This window comes from Dendropsophus ebraccatus, chromosome 9 (assembly GCF_027789765.1).
Source record: "Dendropsophus ebraccatus isolate aDenEbr1 chromosome 9, aDenEbr1.pat, whole genome shotgun sequence".
Taxonomy (NCBI): Eukaryota; Metazoa; Chordata; class Amphibia; order Anura; family Hylidae; genus Dendropsophus; species Dendropsophus ebraccatus.
This window is the reverse complement of record NC_091462.1, coordinates 94,004,379-94,022,140: the sequence shown is the minus strand read 5'-3', so window position 1 is coordinate 94,022,140 and position 17,762 is coordinate 94,004,379. Positions and strand designations below refer to the sequence as shown.

The window sequence follows — 17,762 nt, the reverse complement described above, 5'->3', positions numbered from 1 at the left end:
CTATATTGCCTAAAGAGACTCTACCACACAGAGACACTTATCCATTCCTTCCTAAAGCATTTTCCAGATTATGTGATTGTCAGAGGTTTATTATTGTACTTCAGCATTGCACTTCAGTAGTCAAAAGTCTATTTTCTTGTCAGAGTCATATATATATATATTTTCCTACCTCTGAGTGAGCAGAAAAGTCATTTAGATAGTCTCAGAGTAAAGTGTGTCTTTTGAAGAAGTATTTTTTTTTTCACAGTGTATATTTTCATGTCAGAGACAGTTTCCTCCTCCTCTGAGTAAAGAAGTCAGTCTACATATTTATATCTATAGCCTCAGAGAAAGTGTATTTTCTAAAAAGTGTATTTTTCAGAAGAATCTTCTATTTTCTCCATGCATAATCTCATTGTGTATTATTATCATATCTATAGCTGGAAAGATTTAGTTGAGCCAGTTCGTATGCAGATTTTCTTCAGATTTTCATTCAGATTTCTCTCAAGTATCTCCCTCGCAGTATTTGTTGTCTTTTGTATTTCCCTTCCTTTTGTTTCCAGTATTTGTTCACCTCTGTCTTGTCCCAACACAGTAGTTATCACACATAGTCATACCTAACATTCACACTGGTCCATACATATTGCACCTTGGATACCTTTTCGTGTGTTTGGCCTATTGAATAATTGTGTTGTATGATTGACCGGTATGTAAGGGGCCCCCATGTATGTTTGCTTTTATTATTTTGTTCTTTTCTCTTTCAGGTGTCCAAGTCACTTCACACAGACACGCCATGGTAGTACACAGGTCTTCACAGTTTTCTTTCCAGTAGGGTAACTCATTTCCATTGGAAACCTACTGTCAAACTGACTGGAATATTGAGGGTCGCCCGCCAGCAGTTAAGTTGTCCTGACTTCCATGTCAGATGGTCCACGCACTAACTACCTGTAACCAGAGTACTTTAGGCAACCCTAGGTGAAGTCCTGCCACTAGGGTTTTTCTTTCTCTCTCTCTCTTGTCACCTGTGCCTTGAGCGTGGGAAACACACATCTACATATTCACTCACACTAACATTCTTTCCTCTTGTCCTGTTGTCCTGGTCCTCTATGTTCATTCGACCACATCTACCTCAGCTTGTGGTTCGCCGAGGTTGGCTCATTTCTAGTCGGGAGGTATGCAGTGTCCCAGAACAGCCATTCTTATGCTCATGTTTTTATTATAACTAGTTCTGTTCTGGAAAGCTATGGTCCACTGCAAACTGCGTGTATTGTTTCACCCTTCTCAGTATTCAGGTCTGCTATTTCATTCATTTATTGCATGTGTATTCAGGTATCAGTGTCAAAAGGTATTATGTCGCCTCCTAGTGTTCAAGGATGGTACTCCTCATGTATATTCCTCTGTATATACCTAATGGTGTGATGATGCAATGGCTGGATGTCACGTGACTGTGCCCTGCTTCCATGGTAACACGAATGGTCATCGAGCTTTTGGCTGGGGTTACCATGTGACTTCCTGTGCTACCTCGGTCTATTCCCTGCCACAGAGGGGGTAGGTCGTGAGTCTAGTCTTGTCCTCCACTATCAGGAGACAAGTTGTGCTTTTGTCCTCTCTCTCCCTGCTAAGGAGAGAGGCCTCTGTGTGCTCTGCTGCTCCAGTCCACTGGCTGTGTTCCTGTCTCGAGTCTCAAGATTCTCATCTGGGTGTCGATTCTTCAGTCATTCTTCAATTCCTTTCATCATCATCTCCTCAAATCATCAACAGCAAGTATTTCATTCAAGTCTCATTCCACCCAGCATCTCAGCTTCAGTTTCACTACTACTCCCATCATTCAGCACGCTACTCTCACAGCCTATTGCAGCATCACCCATTACTCTGCTTTATCCAAGATTGCCTTATTCCCGGTTGCATCCGGAGAGACTGTTACTACTAGTTACCACCGTTACAATAAATATACAACTACCGTTGTTTCTGAACCTTGGCATTGGTGTGTTCATTGGTGCCCTGACTAAGGACAACGAAGAATCGCACGCCCAGTATTCCCGCATGGTCAGGAGCCCGGTTTCCAGCTGTATCACCCTCATGCCTACACCGTGACCACACTACATCCTACAGCTGCCCCGGTTCCTGCACCCTCACAACATCTGCACTGCGGAAGTGGCCCCAGGGGCCAGGGCGTAGCATGTGGTGTTACAGGTAGAGAATACAGCGTGCTGTGTGGTGTTACAGGTAAAGAATACAGTGTGCTGTGTGGTGTTACAGGTAGAGAATACAGCGTGCTGTGTGGTGTTACAGGTAGAGAATACAGTGTGCTGTGTGATGTTACAGGTAGAGAATACAGCATGCTGTGTGGTGTTACAGGTATAGAATACAGTGCTGTGTGGTGTTACAGGTAGAGAATACAGAGTGCTGTGTGGTGTTACAGGTAGAGAATACAGTGTGCTGTGTGGTGTTACAGGTAGAGAATACAGCGTGCTGTGTGGTGTTACAGGTAGAGAATACAGCTTGCTGTGTGGTGTTACAGGTAGAGAATACAGCGTGGTGTGTGGTCTTACAGGTAGAGAATATAGTTTGCTGTGTGGTTTTACAGGTAGACAATACAGCGTGCTGTGTGGTGTTACAGGTAGAGAATACAGCGTGCTGTGTGGTGTTACAGGTAGAGAATACAGCGTGCTGTGTGGTGTTACAGGTAGAGAATACAGTGTGCTGTGTGGTGTTACAGGTACAGAATACAGCGTGCTGTGTGGTCTTACAGGTAGAGAATACAGTGTGCTGTGTGGTGTTACAGGTACAGAATACAGCGTGCTGTGTGGTGTTACAGGTAGAGAATACAGTGTGCTGTGTGGTGTTACAGGTAGAGAATACAGCAAGCTGTGTGGATGGGACCACAATGAAATCATAAATTACTGCAAATAATTCAGTAACACAATGAAACTGCAATGTGTGAACACAGCCTAGATGTTCTGCAACAGCTTTGGGCGGGGAATAGGCAGGGTGGAGGACTGTGATCAACAGCTAAGGGAAAGCATTGTATTCTGGAACCTGTAGTACTGTGTACAACTGATAAACCAGGAAGTGCAGAAACACAAAACAGAACAAAACCCCCTCAAAACAAATGGATTTTTGGTAGTTTCAAAACTGGAATGGATAGGTAAGTAATTCTATATGCTTCTGCAGAAGTTTTTTTTTTAACCTCTACCTGGAGTTCCCCTTTAATAACGATCATTGTGGGATCTTAGCCTAAGGGTGAAAATGCTGACCAACATACCATGTGTGAGGCTGGCCTGGGTTTTAGATTTGTTAGCTAAAATAGAACAAACTCAATAAGAATCATGTCATCAGGGCCATGCCATAACTGGTATGTACCATAAATATCTAGACACAGGAACATTTTTATATTTAAAAAAAAATCAAGAGAAAATATATGTAAAGATGTGTGATTTTCTTTTAAAATGAATTGCCATAAGTCAAAGCAAGGAAATATTGCATGGGATAAAATTCTGTACATTTATGGGAGGTGAGGTGGAGATACATGTGACATGAGTGCTACTGACTCCCCTTGCTCCTTCTCTACCTCTTATTCATTGTCAATGCAAGGGAAATCAGAAGACCTTAATAAGGCCAGTGGAGAAAGGAAACCTGAACTGAAGAAGTTGGATGCAGCCCTAGGGAGTCCTGGAAAACACTGATACAACCTATGGCCGGAATCACTAGGGGCCCTGCAAAAAACTGACAAGTTCACACAACGGAGCGTGCGGCTCCAGCCGCACGCTCCATTGTATGCAGCGGGGAATTCAGATGCGGGTACCCTTACAGTAAGATTGTCATTTGTTTCCCATATCAACAAACCCTTTATTCTAGACACTGATGGAGACCTCTGCATCTGAGGAGACAGGCATCTATCTGTTGGCATTAAAAACTATCGTGTCTGTAGGGGAATTGGATTGTGACTTTGGTATTGATGAGTATTCCATGCTCAACTGTGTGTAATTTATGTAATTTACAAATTATTTTATTATTCAGCAATGAAGTTAGAAAACCCGGACTGCTACTCAAATTATGCCCATCGTATAAGCTGCATCTGGAACAAAGGATCACACCCTGGAAATGGACCATTCCATTTGTAAGTATTGAGCAATTCTGATTTACTGCAGTATCCACATTTATCCAAAAAATCACATTGGTTTTGGTGAGTGCTCTACTCCCCTAATACTAAACACCAACTCTCAGTTTTGCTCTTGGGCCCTAAATCTCAATGAGAATAAGTTTATTTTGGGATTGATGAAAACATCCAAAGACACCACGGACTGACATCAGCCATACATAAGCTCTTTTGTTAAAAAAGTATACTGTGCTGTATATGTATGTGCACTTTATGCTTTTCTATGGTATAACGCACTCTGCCACAATAACAAATAAACTTAAACCCTAACATAAAATATACTACAAAACAACAAAAATTATTTATGAGTTAAAACTGAAAAAAAAAAACAGTTTTCCGACCATTGTGGATTTCATTTTTACATTGTTCACTTTGCTGTAAAACTTACGTTTTCTTTTTTCTTTGGGTCACTATGATTACAGTGATACCCAATACTCAGTTTTTTTGCAGGACCATTTATACTTTTGTAGTAATACCTTTTATTCTACCACAAAATATATGGTGAAACTGAAATATTATTACTTAGTGGTGAAAGTACCAAAAGTTATTTTTTTCTTTTTGGTGAGGGATTCGTTTTTACGTAGTGCACTTCGAGGTAAAAGTGATCAATGCTATATATAGCAATTATATAGCACTGATCAGAGAGATCTGCGTGAAACAGACCCTAGTAGCAGATCACTGAGTGGCCAGCATGGAGGCTTTCAGCAAGCCTATAGCTGCCATGGAAAGCAATCACCACAGTCACCCTGTGCTAATCGATCAGAGACAAGTGTCATTCCATCACTGAAACCCTTATATGCCGCAATGAATAATAATTGTGCCATTTAAAGGTTATGTTCACACACAGTATTATGGCTAGTATTTCTGTCAGTATTTTCATCAGTATTTGTAGCCAAAATCGTGTGGAACTATGATGGAAAGATTTGCACAGCTTCTGTGTTTTCAACCCACTACTCGTTTTGGTTGAAAAAATACTGACCAAAAGACTGACAGAAATACTATGTGTGAACATAATCAAAGGGTTAATGGCGGACATTAACATGATTGCTGATATCGGTCATTAAAGGTTAGTATTGGCTGCTAATAGCAGCCTGTACTCTTCATCACTGTAGTGAGCTATAGTATAATAGTAAAAGCATGTGTACATATACAGCACCTGTCTATAAAGCTCAGACAGCTTTGCTGAACATGTACATTATGTGTCACCAAGGGGTTAACAGATCACTACATTCTGACTTATAATTTTTACTAATTGCATTCTGGCTGAGCAGCCAGTCCATCAGCTGGGTCGCGACATGTCAGCTCCATAGATCTCGGAGATCGGTGGGGGTCCTGAGGCTGGTCTCGCCACTCACCATGGGCACGGGGAGGGGTGAGAACCTACTCCTGATCAAATTTCCCCCTGCCCATGCCGGCCGCAGGGTTTTAAAATCACCAGACTTCTGCTGATATGACACCTAACCTTGGGCTGTTATGGCACTTTTTATGGAAGAAAGCAGCCATGTTTTTTTAATCCAGTATAATGCTATGCTCACACAACGTATCTTTTGTATTAATCACGGCTGTTGTTACACATTACAACAACGGGCGTGATTAATACAAAAATGGGATCTCGGCTTCAGTGTATAAACATAAGGGGAGATTTATCAAACATGGTGTAAAGTGAAACTGGCGCAGTTGCCCCTAGCAACCAATCAGATTCCACCTTTCATTTTCCAAAGAGTCTGTGAGGAATGAAAGGTGGAATCTGATTGGTTGGTAGGGGCAACTGAGCCAGTTTCATTTTACATCATGTTTGATAAATCTCCCCCATAGTATACTCTCCAGCCAGGATCGTTAGCGTCCGCAGTAAAAAATGACATGTCAGTTTTGTGCGGCTGCTATTCATATGGTGAATTGGGATGCGGAACGGCCGATGTTATACAATAGTGTGAACCCGGCCTAACACTTATAGTGGTATTAATAGTGCCAAATTAAAGCTTTAAAAAACATCAAGTTTCTATACATTTTCCAATGTTATTGAGCATAGATGGCCATGAGAATTGTACTTTTTTCCTAGTCAGTAAGTTTCAAAGACAAGGCAAAACAACATGGACACAAAGATGTAATCCTGTTTGGGATATCGTAATGTGAAAAAAAAAAACATACAAAACAAGCACAATTGTCATTGAGCACAGAGTCAGTATCCACCGGTACCAGTTTTACGGCCATCTTTTTGGACAGCCGTCGTCCTGATGACAAAAGACGTCTGTTTTTTGATAATGACGGCCCAAATATTAATTGTATTTGGTGCTAACTGACAGCCCTCCATATAAACGGCCGGCATATTGACGTTGTTTGAACATGGCCTAAAAGTTTTTGAATTCTTATTCTTACTTATTTCTTATCCCTCCCCCTCTTCCCAAATTGTTCTCTAACTTTATTGCAGGACTTTGATAGATACCTATGATGATGAAACCTTTGGCTGTAATCTTGTATCCAGCACAAATGATGACAACTACCAATGTAACATAACCGGCTTGGATTTCACTGAAATAGATGAATATAAAATAATGGTGGAAGACTTTGCAACTATCGAACGATTCAAGCCACACTGTAACAGTAAGTCATAAACCTATAGTGGTAGCAGTGCTGAATTTGATATAAAGGCTATGTTCACACATACAGTAAAATAAAAGCTAAATAAGGCTGATGAGTAAAAATAAAAATAAAATAAAAACAGCCGGAATTTACGAAACCATGTTCTTTATTTGGACAGCCATAATCAATTACTGGCATTATTTTCCTGTTGACTTCAAAGGAGCCCATTAATATATTAAAAATACATTTTTTTAGCTTTATTACATGGTGTGTGAATAAAGCCTTTGACACACCATAGCAGACTTGGCTATAGTTGCAAGAAAACCTAAGCGAATCTAGGCAGTCCGTAACCTTCTGCAATTTGCATGGACCCATTTATTGAAATTGCTGTAATTACAAGACGTACTAAGGCCTGCCAGTATTTTCTTCAGCACAGATCACGGCCCCATCATGGACTCGTAACAACTAGGCATGTGTGTAATCCATGCAACATTGTGTAGATTTGTCAAACCCCTACATGTTATGGGACTGTTATCTGTGCCGCAAAAAATGAACAGATCCTAGTATGGACCGGAACTGAATAGATCAATATTCATCTATAAATAGATCCGTGCATTGAGGATAACTACGGATGCACATGCACATAAAGTTATGCGTACATAAATTTATATTTCATAAATTTGTTTGTAATTGCGGATCTGAAATTACGGATACATTTACGGAACATGTAAATAAAGCCTAAGGCTATGTTCACACTATGTAAGAGACCGGCCGTTCCGTGACCCGTCCGGGTCACTAAACGGCTGGTCTCTACAAAGATCATCTACAAAGGTCTCTACAAAGATGATCTTTATGGCCGTAGTGTTCTGATGCGGGCGCATCAGCGCACGCCCGCATCAGAACTCCCCGTAGGACACAATGAAGCAAGCGTCTGGAGCCGCTAACTTCATTGTGTGAACTGACAGGGTTTCCTACGGCCGCAATTCACTGAATTGCGGCCGCAGAAAACTGACATGTCAGTTCTTTGCGGCGCCGCACGGGATCCTGGCCGGAGCGTATACGATGTGTGTACGCTCCGGCCGGGATCCCATAGAACAATAGGTATTGTTCCACACCGTGCAAAGTACGGCCGTTGTTGCTGATGGCAACAACGGCCGTACTTTTACGTAGTGTTAACATAGCCTATGCCTAGTTTTACACAGGTCCCATCTGAAGCAGACTGCAAAGATAACTACAGATTCCGCCCTAGGGATTCCTGGAAAACACGGATATAGCCTATGACTCCATAGGGCGGCATCCAACTTTGTCAGCCACCGGTATTCAAATGCTGAGCTAGCGGACTCGAGTCACGCTCATCTCTAGTGGCTGCATATCATCCCAGCCTGATAGTGTTTACCGACACTGACACATGGAAGTGTGTGATAGCAGAGGTGACAACCTTTAAAAGCCAAAATGGCTGCCATAATAATAGCTAAAGGTCTTTATCCTGAAGTGGCAGAAAAGGAAGATTCAAGGACTTCTACAGTATAATAAAAACATGTATTTTTAAGCCTTGTGTTTTATAGTCATTTTTTATTTCTATTTTTTTTGTTAAGTCAAGCTGGATCCACCTTCTGATCTTTCCTATAACTGCACTGACACTGTATGTAATGTAACATGGGGAGGAAATAGTGAGTTTGGAGGAAATACCAGGATACAATATGAATTACAGCTCAAGAAAGAAGCATCTGGACAGGTAGGTAACACACTCTTTTGCCATATGTTTGCTCAGTAAAGTACGCTGACAATAAACCACATACATGCTATTAGGTTTACCTTGGCAATACAAATTGAAATGTTAGACAGAGCCCCCCGCCTGTCATTAGAATAGGTAAGCCATGTCCTCTGTTCTCCACTGCAGTAAACGGTAATTGTATGGAACAGTATATGAATATGGAGCCCTACTGGAGATATGGAAACAGCTAGGTGCTCTCACTGGGCTATTTATGTTCCTCACATATTGAATTTAATTGACTGACAGTGAGCATACATGACTAGCTATTGGTGAGTTCTCCAATAATAAGACACAACACCAGCATGGATTGCATCGGCCACAGCAGTTTTTTTTATTAACAAGATATAATAAAATTACAAACATTTTAACCTGACATCAACCCTATGAGGTCCCCCCAATAACAGCAACAACTCTTACAGACATGAAGGAGGTCCTTGAAGCCCCAAACCAGGCAGTCTGCAACCTAAACACTCCCGACTCACACACGGGTTCTACCTCCAACTGAATCGCACTTGGCTCAGAGGCCTCTATCCCTGTGTGCCCTCAAAGTCACCTGATGACTCCCGGGCTGAAGACCCCCACCAGCCAGACCTGGTTACCAATAAAGACCGCCATGTCCTCATAAGGTAGGGAGTCCGGAACTAGTCGTTGGTTCCCCCTCTTCCATCTCCAGTGCCAATGTACCACTCCAACTTCAAGGACCCCCCACATCCCACACCAATAACTGCTGTGACAAATTCGAACTCCAGACTAATCCCCATCCGCCAGCTGCTGAGACCACTGCACCCCATGCTTTAACCAAAAACAACCTCACAAGTTTAACCAGGGAGGGTGGGTGGGAGTTTTGCTCCTCTAATGCTGACAGAAAACTTGCCTATACCTTTAGGCCGGCCCTTCCAATGGCCGCTGAGGGGTGGGGCCTATGCGGTGATGACGGTGCGGAGGGGTTAAAGTTACGATGTGGGTGGGGCTAAGTGCCGTTGCACCCGCAAAGCCCCGCCCAGGTAGCACAATCCGCAGATGATAAAAGCACCATGATGCATTATATAAAATAAGGTATGAAAACTGCAAACTTTACCCTTTCCACCTGTGTACAGAAGTCATAATGCAAAAAGGGGGTGACATTCTTTGTGGGCTAAGGGTCCGTTCACACTGAGTAAAACTGGCGGAATTTCAAGTGGAGACTGTGCCGCGCACACCGCTTGAAATTCAGTCTGTCACATTGATACAATGCGATGCCTCGCTTGCCTCCGCTCTTCGCCGACATGTCAATTCTTTGGGCTAAGGCACTTGAGGCTTTGCATTGAATCAATGTGGTAGGCTGAATTTCAAGCGGCGTCCGCTACTTTTACTCAGTGTGAACGGGCCCTTACAGTTGGAATAAATGCAAAAACCTTGTGGAAAAAGTGTCAAAACCACCTTTGAAATCATGTGGTTTTATAACTTTTAAATCAGATTTAAAAATAAAATCCCCCATCAATAAACACATGTCCCCTTTTTAGTGTGGTTCTGCAAGGAAGCTCCTATTGAAATCAATGGAAACTCACTTGAGGTGAGTTTTTTAGAGCAATTTTGCCCATGTGTATATAAATGTTACAGGAGTTTTATTAGCATTGGCATCTTATTCACAAAAAGGGCGTTCCCTTTGTATAATAATCAGACACAAAAAAAGAGAGGTGATTCGTACGTATCTGCAAGCATGCTGGGTGACTGCTTGGATGACAGGATAGCTCTCCACAGCCACCAACTTGGCTGACAAAATTTACAAACACTCATTTTGCTTTTTGTAGGAATAGCAGCTCTGAAGCAAAAACTTCTGCTTTTCCAAATACTGAGTAGACAATGAGATGAGGAAAATTCCTGACTATGTTTTACTATTTGTATGAGTTGCACTTTATAAGCACAGGAATGTACATTAGGCCATGTTCACACAACGTAAGGTTTGTATTAATCACGGCCGTTGTTCCCGATTTGCAACAACGGCCGTGATTTATACGAATCGTACGTTGCACTGCAGTCAATGGGATTAAGGCTGTATTGTGTACACATAGTATACGTTCGGGCCGGGATCCCTAGTGGATCATTGAATAGCGGCCGCACAAGCCTGACAGGTCACAGAATGGAGAGTGCAGCTCCAGCCGCACTCTCCATTGTGTTCAATGGTTAATTGGGATGCGGCTGCACACGGATGCGCCCGCATCCCAATTCAACAGAAATAAAGATCATCCGGGATGATCTTCACTGACACCGGCCATTCTGTGACATGGCTGGGTCACAGAACAGCCGGAGTCTAACATAGCCTTATACTGTGAGCTCTACTTGTGGGCCTCCCATAATGCTAGATGGCAGGAAAGTGAGCATACATCTCACCTAAGGGGGTACTAGTGTGATGGGTTGGAGGATTGGGGTCTGCTCCTGCGTCTATGATGAGGAGATCAGGTTTTTCATTGATTTAGTGACAACAGATACCATTCATCCATTTATCTTATTACAGGAAATGATAAAAAACACAGTCCATGACAAATACATGGAGTTTATGCTATCAGAGTTAGATGAAGGTGCCAACTACGTCCGGCTTCGCTGTAGAACAGAAAACCAACATGACTACAGAAGCCGCTGGAGCGAGTGGAGTGCAGAGCTTAAGATTGCTGGTATTTTATTATCTCCATTACATTGTTATGGGGTTGTTAGAGAATAGATAGCGTATGCTTTTTTTAGTAAGAGCGCCACCCTTATCCATAGGATGTGTCCAGTATTACAGCTCAGCATCTCAATGTCAATGAGCTGAAATGAGCAGTCACAGCCTATGGATAAGAGTAGCACGCCTTTCCCATTTGCGGCTGGGGGTTGTGGAATATTCCTGGCAAAATCGGGACTGTTGGCAAGTATGATAAGGGATATGGCAGCTTAAAGTGACTGTACCACCAGGCCCAGGCTGAAGCACTGGAGGCAGGCCGACCCACCCTTAGTGGGAAGAAACTCCAGCCCCTTCATGACATGACTCCATTAGAATCAATGGAACCCTATCATAGAGGGGCTAGGGTTTTCTTCCACTAAGGGTGGGTCGGCCTGCCTCCAGTGCTTCAGCCTGGGCCTGGTGGTACAGTCACTTTAAATGGAATTTTTTTTTTAACAGGGAGAGGGGAATAGCTGCTGTTACACACATGTGGCTGCTGCTTATCTCCTATGGGAACAAAGGATCATACAGGATGAAATCACTTCTTTATCTCAATCTCTTGGGGGGGGGGGAGAGTCAGGAGACCCCCATACACATTAATTGGGGCCAGGTCATTGATTTGGGGTCTGAACACTAAGACCCCAATCAATAAAAACATTGGACATGTATGACATTTGAAAAGTTTTCTGGGCTGACAGGTAAACCTTAAATAATTAGGCAGCCCCACATTATTTATCCAGACCACCAAGTCTCACTAAGCCCCATAACCTTAAAGGGGTTCTCCATTTTCTATACATTACTCTGAATAAATTCTTCAAATTTGTGGACAATTTATAATATACCAAGACTAAACATTCAGCCTGATTATAAATTGTGGAAACTTTTAGTTTTTTTTTTTTTGTAAAGTGTAATAGCAAGATTATTTAGGGAAACTGGCAAGTTAGGTATTTCTTCATAGGAGTTGAAAACGTTTTTAAAGGCAAAAATACATAGTTGTATACTGTTGTTGTTACTTCCTATACAGTGGTCTCTCAACTTACAATTACCTCAAGATACAATTTTTTTTTTTTTAACATACAATGTTCCTTTAGACCAATGAAAGTGGCCATTTTACTGGTAAAATCACAGTATTAGTGAAGTGGATAGTGACTGGCTGTCTAGTATCCCCTCCCTTTAGTACAGTGTGATACTACATGTCCTGTGCTGTTCTTTACCTGCGCCAGGATGAGCTGCTCCTTTGGATACCAGGTGAGGGCGGCTTTATTTTATTTTTCTGAGACCCCGTGATCTGTACAGGACCCTGAACACGCTCCCGTCTTCTACAAAGAAAGTAGCTCTTTCTGACTGTTGTATATAAGGACTTGCTTAATCCATATTAGTTAGTTGCTTATTTTCCTTTAAATTTTCATTTTTTCTTAATTTGGGATGACATTCCGGGGGGTTCAGAACCAATTACCAATTTTCCATAGAGTTTTGGTCTTAACATACAATGGTTTCAACATACAATGGTCGTCCCAGAACCAATTCATATTGTATGTTGAGGGACCACTGTATTATAATTTCTGTATTGTCCTATATTGATGATACATGTATTTTATTTGTTTTCCTTAATTTTTTTTTAGTAATGAAAGAAGGACAAAAAGAAGACATCATTCATATCATCACTATAATAACCCTACTGACACTGACACTTATTCTGCTGTTTCTGGCTTTAAGCTTCAACCTATCTTCAAGGTATGTAAAATGGATAAGGGTATGAGTAAGGATATGGGTACAATAGATAGCTTCCCCCAAAATGATCTGATCACTGTGAATCCAGCTCTAGCTGTTTTGCCTGGGGATTTTGTAGCTTGCCATACAGCGCCCCAACGCAGGGGTCATTTAGTATTACATGCTGGCCATTCAAATTTTGTTGGAAGCAACTAACAATCTAATGTATAAAGGGATCACCTGACATTCCTGATGGTAGAAGCAAACAAAAATGTTTTAACCCCTTAATGACCAGGCCAATTTTAATCTTTGCACCTTCATTTTCCCTTCCTGGGTTTGACAAACCCATAGTGCCTTCATTTTTTCATCTACAGACCATTTTTTTTGGTGACACTAGTTGTACTTGTAAGGACACTCTTCATTTTTCCCCTCCCTCTAGCTGTGCTGCCCTGCTTTGTGGTGAGTCTGTCCATAAGATGGCCAACATGGAGGAGCATGTGACCATGCCCATAGACATATACAAGCTCAGTGGTAGACACTGGGGGGGCGGGGCATGGTCACATGCTCCTCCATGTCGGCCATCTTATGGACAGACTGAGCAAAGAGTAGGACAGCACAGCCTGGAGGAGGGGAGTCTGGTGTTAGCTCTATGAGGTACAAAGGGAGCTGCTGTCAGTTGCTTTCACACTTACTAATACAGTAAACTGAGCTATTTTACTATAAAGCGAATAACCCCTCTACAATTAAAATGATACCCAATTTATATAACCTTTATTTTATTTTACTAATTTTTAGCGTATGTTCACACTGAGCAAATGGGTGGAATCCCGCCTGCTTCAGGGTGCAGACAGCATCTCTATGGGAGGTCTTGCGTGCCTCAGCTCTACTCTGCTCTCCACTCTTAAAAAGAAAAAATAAATGTGTTTAAAATTTTCTATTCTTACCCTTATAATGCTTTTATTTCTTGGTCTATGGGGCTATTTTAGGGATCATTATTGCGCCATAATTGTACTTTTTACCATTACTACACGTGCGTATACTTTTTGATCACTTTTTATGTGATCAAAAAGTATACGCACGTGTTATGAGACTAAAAATCAGCAGTTTTGCACTTTGAAGGTCTTTTGCGCTTATGTCGTTTACAGCATGAGGTCAGGAATGTGATAATTTAAGAGTTCGACTGATTCTAAGGGTACTATTACACCAACAGATCTGACGACAGATTATCTGCCAAAGATTTGAAGCCAAACCCAGGAATGGATTTGAAAAGAGGAGAAATCCAGTCTTTTCTTTATGACCTGTTCTCTGTTTATAGTCTGTTCCTGGGTTTGGCTTCAAATCTTTGGCAGATAATCTGTCATCAGGTCTGTTGGTGTAATAGTACCCTTAAACTTTTGTAGTGCCCCTAGGAGACTTCTATGAGTCATACCATGATTGCTTCTAGAGATCAATGCAGTACATATAGACTGCATTGATCCATGTTCTTGGCACTTGATTGCTACAGGCTGCTTGTAGAAATCGCCGAACTATAGCAGCAACTAAGGCCTGGTGGGGGCCAGCCGCTATAAGAGATTAAAACAAAAGTAATATTCATTCACAGCTCTTTTTACATTATAAATGTTTTCTTTTGCATTTCAGAATAAATGTCACATTTTTGAAGAAAATTCCAACAGCAGCTAATTTTTTTCATCCTTTATATCACATACATGATGGAAATTTCCAGGTAACATGCACAACTGTGATGCTGTGTGCATGCTAAGACATATAAGCTAAAGCAGTCTACTGTATGTTCTCTAGATACAGCAAAAATGTATATGTATGCATGTATACATAGCAGCTTGAGAGTAGCCACTGAGAAGGGTGGGGAGTAGTGTTGAGCGAACTTGCTGAATCCATAATCCTAGTAGCCTGAACAATTGGCACAAATTGGAATGCCAAACCTGAATGTTCGGGAAGTTAGCTCAGTACTTGTAGGAAGCATTTGTGCCATTTTGCCTACTAGGAGTATGGATCTATAGCTGTAATCACAGACGATTAATCACTTAGATGCCTCAAGGCCCTATTCCACGGAATGAATGTCGTTCGTATTCTGCCGATATCGGCCGCTACGAATGATAATCGTCCCATGGAATAGAGTGCAACGATCAGTCAACATCGTTCATGTCGGCTGATCGTTGCAGTCGCTTGTTTTTCAACATGTTGAAAAACAAGCGACTGATACAGCAATTATCTGCTGCCGTCGCTCCGTTGAATAGGAGCATCGGCAGCAGATGCTGCTGTATCCTATGGGCTGCCCGGACGATCCCCGATCCTCCGAGCGGCCCGCCCCCCGCAGCTCCCCGCCGCCCCTCCCGCACTCACCCTCAGCGGGGAACGAGGAGCAAACGAGCGCTGAGAGCGCTCGTTTGCTCTTCTTAACGACCGGTGGAATAGGGGCATCAGACTCTGCAGTTAGTAGGGACTGTGGCATCTTATGGGTTAAACAGGAGGTCATCTTTCACCTAAATAGCCCTCTTGCTAAATGATTGCTGAATGCTGAGTGCTTTAAATGGCCTACCATCTTAGTTCTCTCACTACACCCTCAATAACATTTTTGAGTCCTGTAAAGAGAAGGGGATACATTTAGGAAAATGACCAAACATAGTCACTATTAGGCCTGCTGAGAACACATCAGAAACTTGGATAAGTCAGATTGGTGGGGGACCAAGACCCAGAATCCTGGCACTCTAGCAAACAGGTGATCTAACTGAGCTTTTTTTTTATTACCTTTATTGGGGATTGGTCATCAATAAATTTAGCCTAGAAAACCCCTTTAAATAGATCCATAATCCATAATAGATCGTTGCGTCGTTTGTCTTTCAAACATGTTGAAGGACAAAAGACTGATACAGCAACGATCTGCTGCCGTTGCTCCGTGGAATAGGAGCGTCGGCAGCAGACGCTGCTGTATCCTATGGGCAGCCTGGATGATCCGCACCTCCCCGCGCCCCCCCCCCCCCCCAGACTCACCCGCTTGCTGCTGCCACGTGGAATAGCTGCAGCGAGCGGGGAACCAGGAGCAAACGATAAATAGCGCTCCTTTGCTCCTGTCAGTCGGCCCATGGAATAGGGCCTTAAAGTGTGGGGCTACATGGGGGGTATACTCTTTTGGGACTGTTTGACCAAAGATCATGACATTGCACTGTGTGGATAGTCCCAAAAGAGGCAGCAATTGCGACCCAGCAGCTGCATGGATTCCATCTTCAATGGACATCTTATAACAGTCCCTGCCACAGTGTGACCCCATTTACTTACGTTAGGTACAGTGCAGCGCCCTGCACACAATACACACAACAATGTTTGTACGCAAATCTCTGTTGTGGCCAAAACCATGTTGCATAGTGGTTTATACAGGTCTTCTGAACTCAAATGATAGATGAGAATGTGAAAAAAGTATTTCTTCCCCTCCTTCAGGACTGGACGAAATATCCAAATAAATGTAAGGAAGATAGGAATGGAGGGAGAAAACATGGCTTCCCGCAGGACACCGACCTATACAACACCACTGTATTGTACTTCCAGAAAGAAGCCGTAACCCCTGTGAAACTCGAATCTCCTCTCTCGAAGGAGGACATCTCCATGAGCCATGACACCCACAAATCCATGTCTGCCACTGATCCACTGGTGGAGAAGGAAACATCTCTAAATGGAATTTATCCCACGTTCTTTGGCAGTTTTCCTGGTTTTACCAATGACATCATGAATGATAAGGACGTTGTTTGCAGTTTGGATTGTTCAACAGATTATTTTTCCTATGAGGGAAACTACATGGCAAATTCAAAAGAAATCACAGAATAACTCAGATCTCACTCATCTTTTATCTTCAACTTTAAAGACTATGTGACCAGCACTAATCAGATCCAATGGGCAAAATTTCTTAGTATTGGAACTACTTTGGAGCAATAGAGACCTTGATTTAGGCCTTATTAGATTGGAAATACTATGTAATAAACTGATGTAACCATTCATACAGTGTACTATAGCCCAGAGCATGTTATGAAGCAATGACCAATAAATGCTACATTTACAATACATACATTAAGGCTGCGTTCACACGTACCGGATCCACAGCCCTGCCCAGTTAACTCTATGGGCAGACAAACGCACATCCCGCTGTGAGTTTGTCAGCAGCCTGCCCCGTTAACCCCCCGGCCGCTGGAACGTATAATTCTGCTCCTCGCTCCGGCTTGCTTCGGTGCTCCTGGTGTCTTCACATCCCGCTCAGCCAATCAGTGAGCTGCTGCGGGGCAGCGCACTAATTGGCCGAGCGGGAAGTGCCGAGAATCCCCGAACCAAGCCGGAGCGGGGAGCAGGTGAAGTATAGGCTCCGGCGGCGGGGGGTTAACGGGGCGGGCTGCTGACAAACTCGCAGCGGGATGTGCAGTTTACTGGGCAGGGCTGCGGATCCGATACGTGTGGACGTACCCTAAAGAGGTTTTCCAAGATTATTAACCTAGTCTAAAAAACATCCGACTGTATTGCCAAGACAAATCTCTCCATATACTTTTTCAACCTCTGTCAGCTTCTACTGTCATGATACAGCTTTATTTACATCTTAAACTGTTTGTTTACATTCTGTTCTGCTTGTTTCCTTACACAGCACACCTAGTGGCCAGAGGCGGAAATGGAGTGTATACTTGTTACAGGCAAACTGCAGTTTCTGTTGTCTGAGTGCGATACTGTGTTTGTTACTGCGCCTCTGTGTGTGTTACAGTGCGCGTGTATGTGTGATTGTGTCACTGTGTCTTTGTGTCTTACAGAAATCATGTCTGGACAGTTTCTGACATGGACAGAGGTGGCAGCAGAGAGCACTGTGTCAGACTGGAAAGAATACACCACTTGTT

At 42.7% G+C, this 17,762-nt stretch overlaps 1 protein-coding gene across 1 annotated transcript; it reads left to right on the top strand.

The window, feature by feature from the left end:
- Positions 1 to 4,001: 4,001 nt before the first annotated feature.
- On the top strand, positions 4,002 to 16,726 carry LOC138801824 (erythropoietin receptor-like). Its single transcript, XM_069984922.1, has 7 exons — positions 4,002 to 4,099; positions 6,567 to 6,739; positions 8,314 to 8,453; positions 10,987 to 11,143; positions 12,792 to 12,903; positions 14,518 to 14,602; positions 16,333 to 16,726. The coding sequence occupies exons 1-7, from the start codon at positions 4,002 to 4,004 to the stop codon at positions 16,714 to 16,716; spliced, it is 1,149 nt and encodes a 382-aa protein (XP_069841023.1). The 3' UTR covers positions 16,717 to 16,726.
- The last annotated feature ends 1,036 nt before the right edge of the window (positions 16,727 to 17,762 follow it).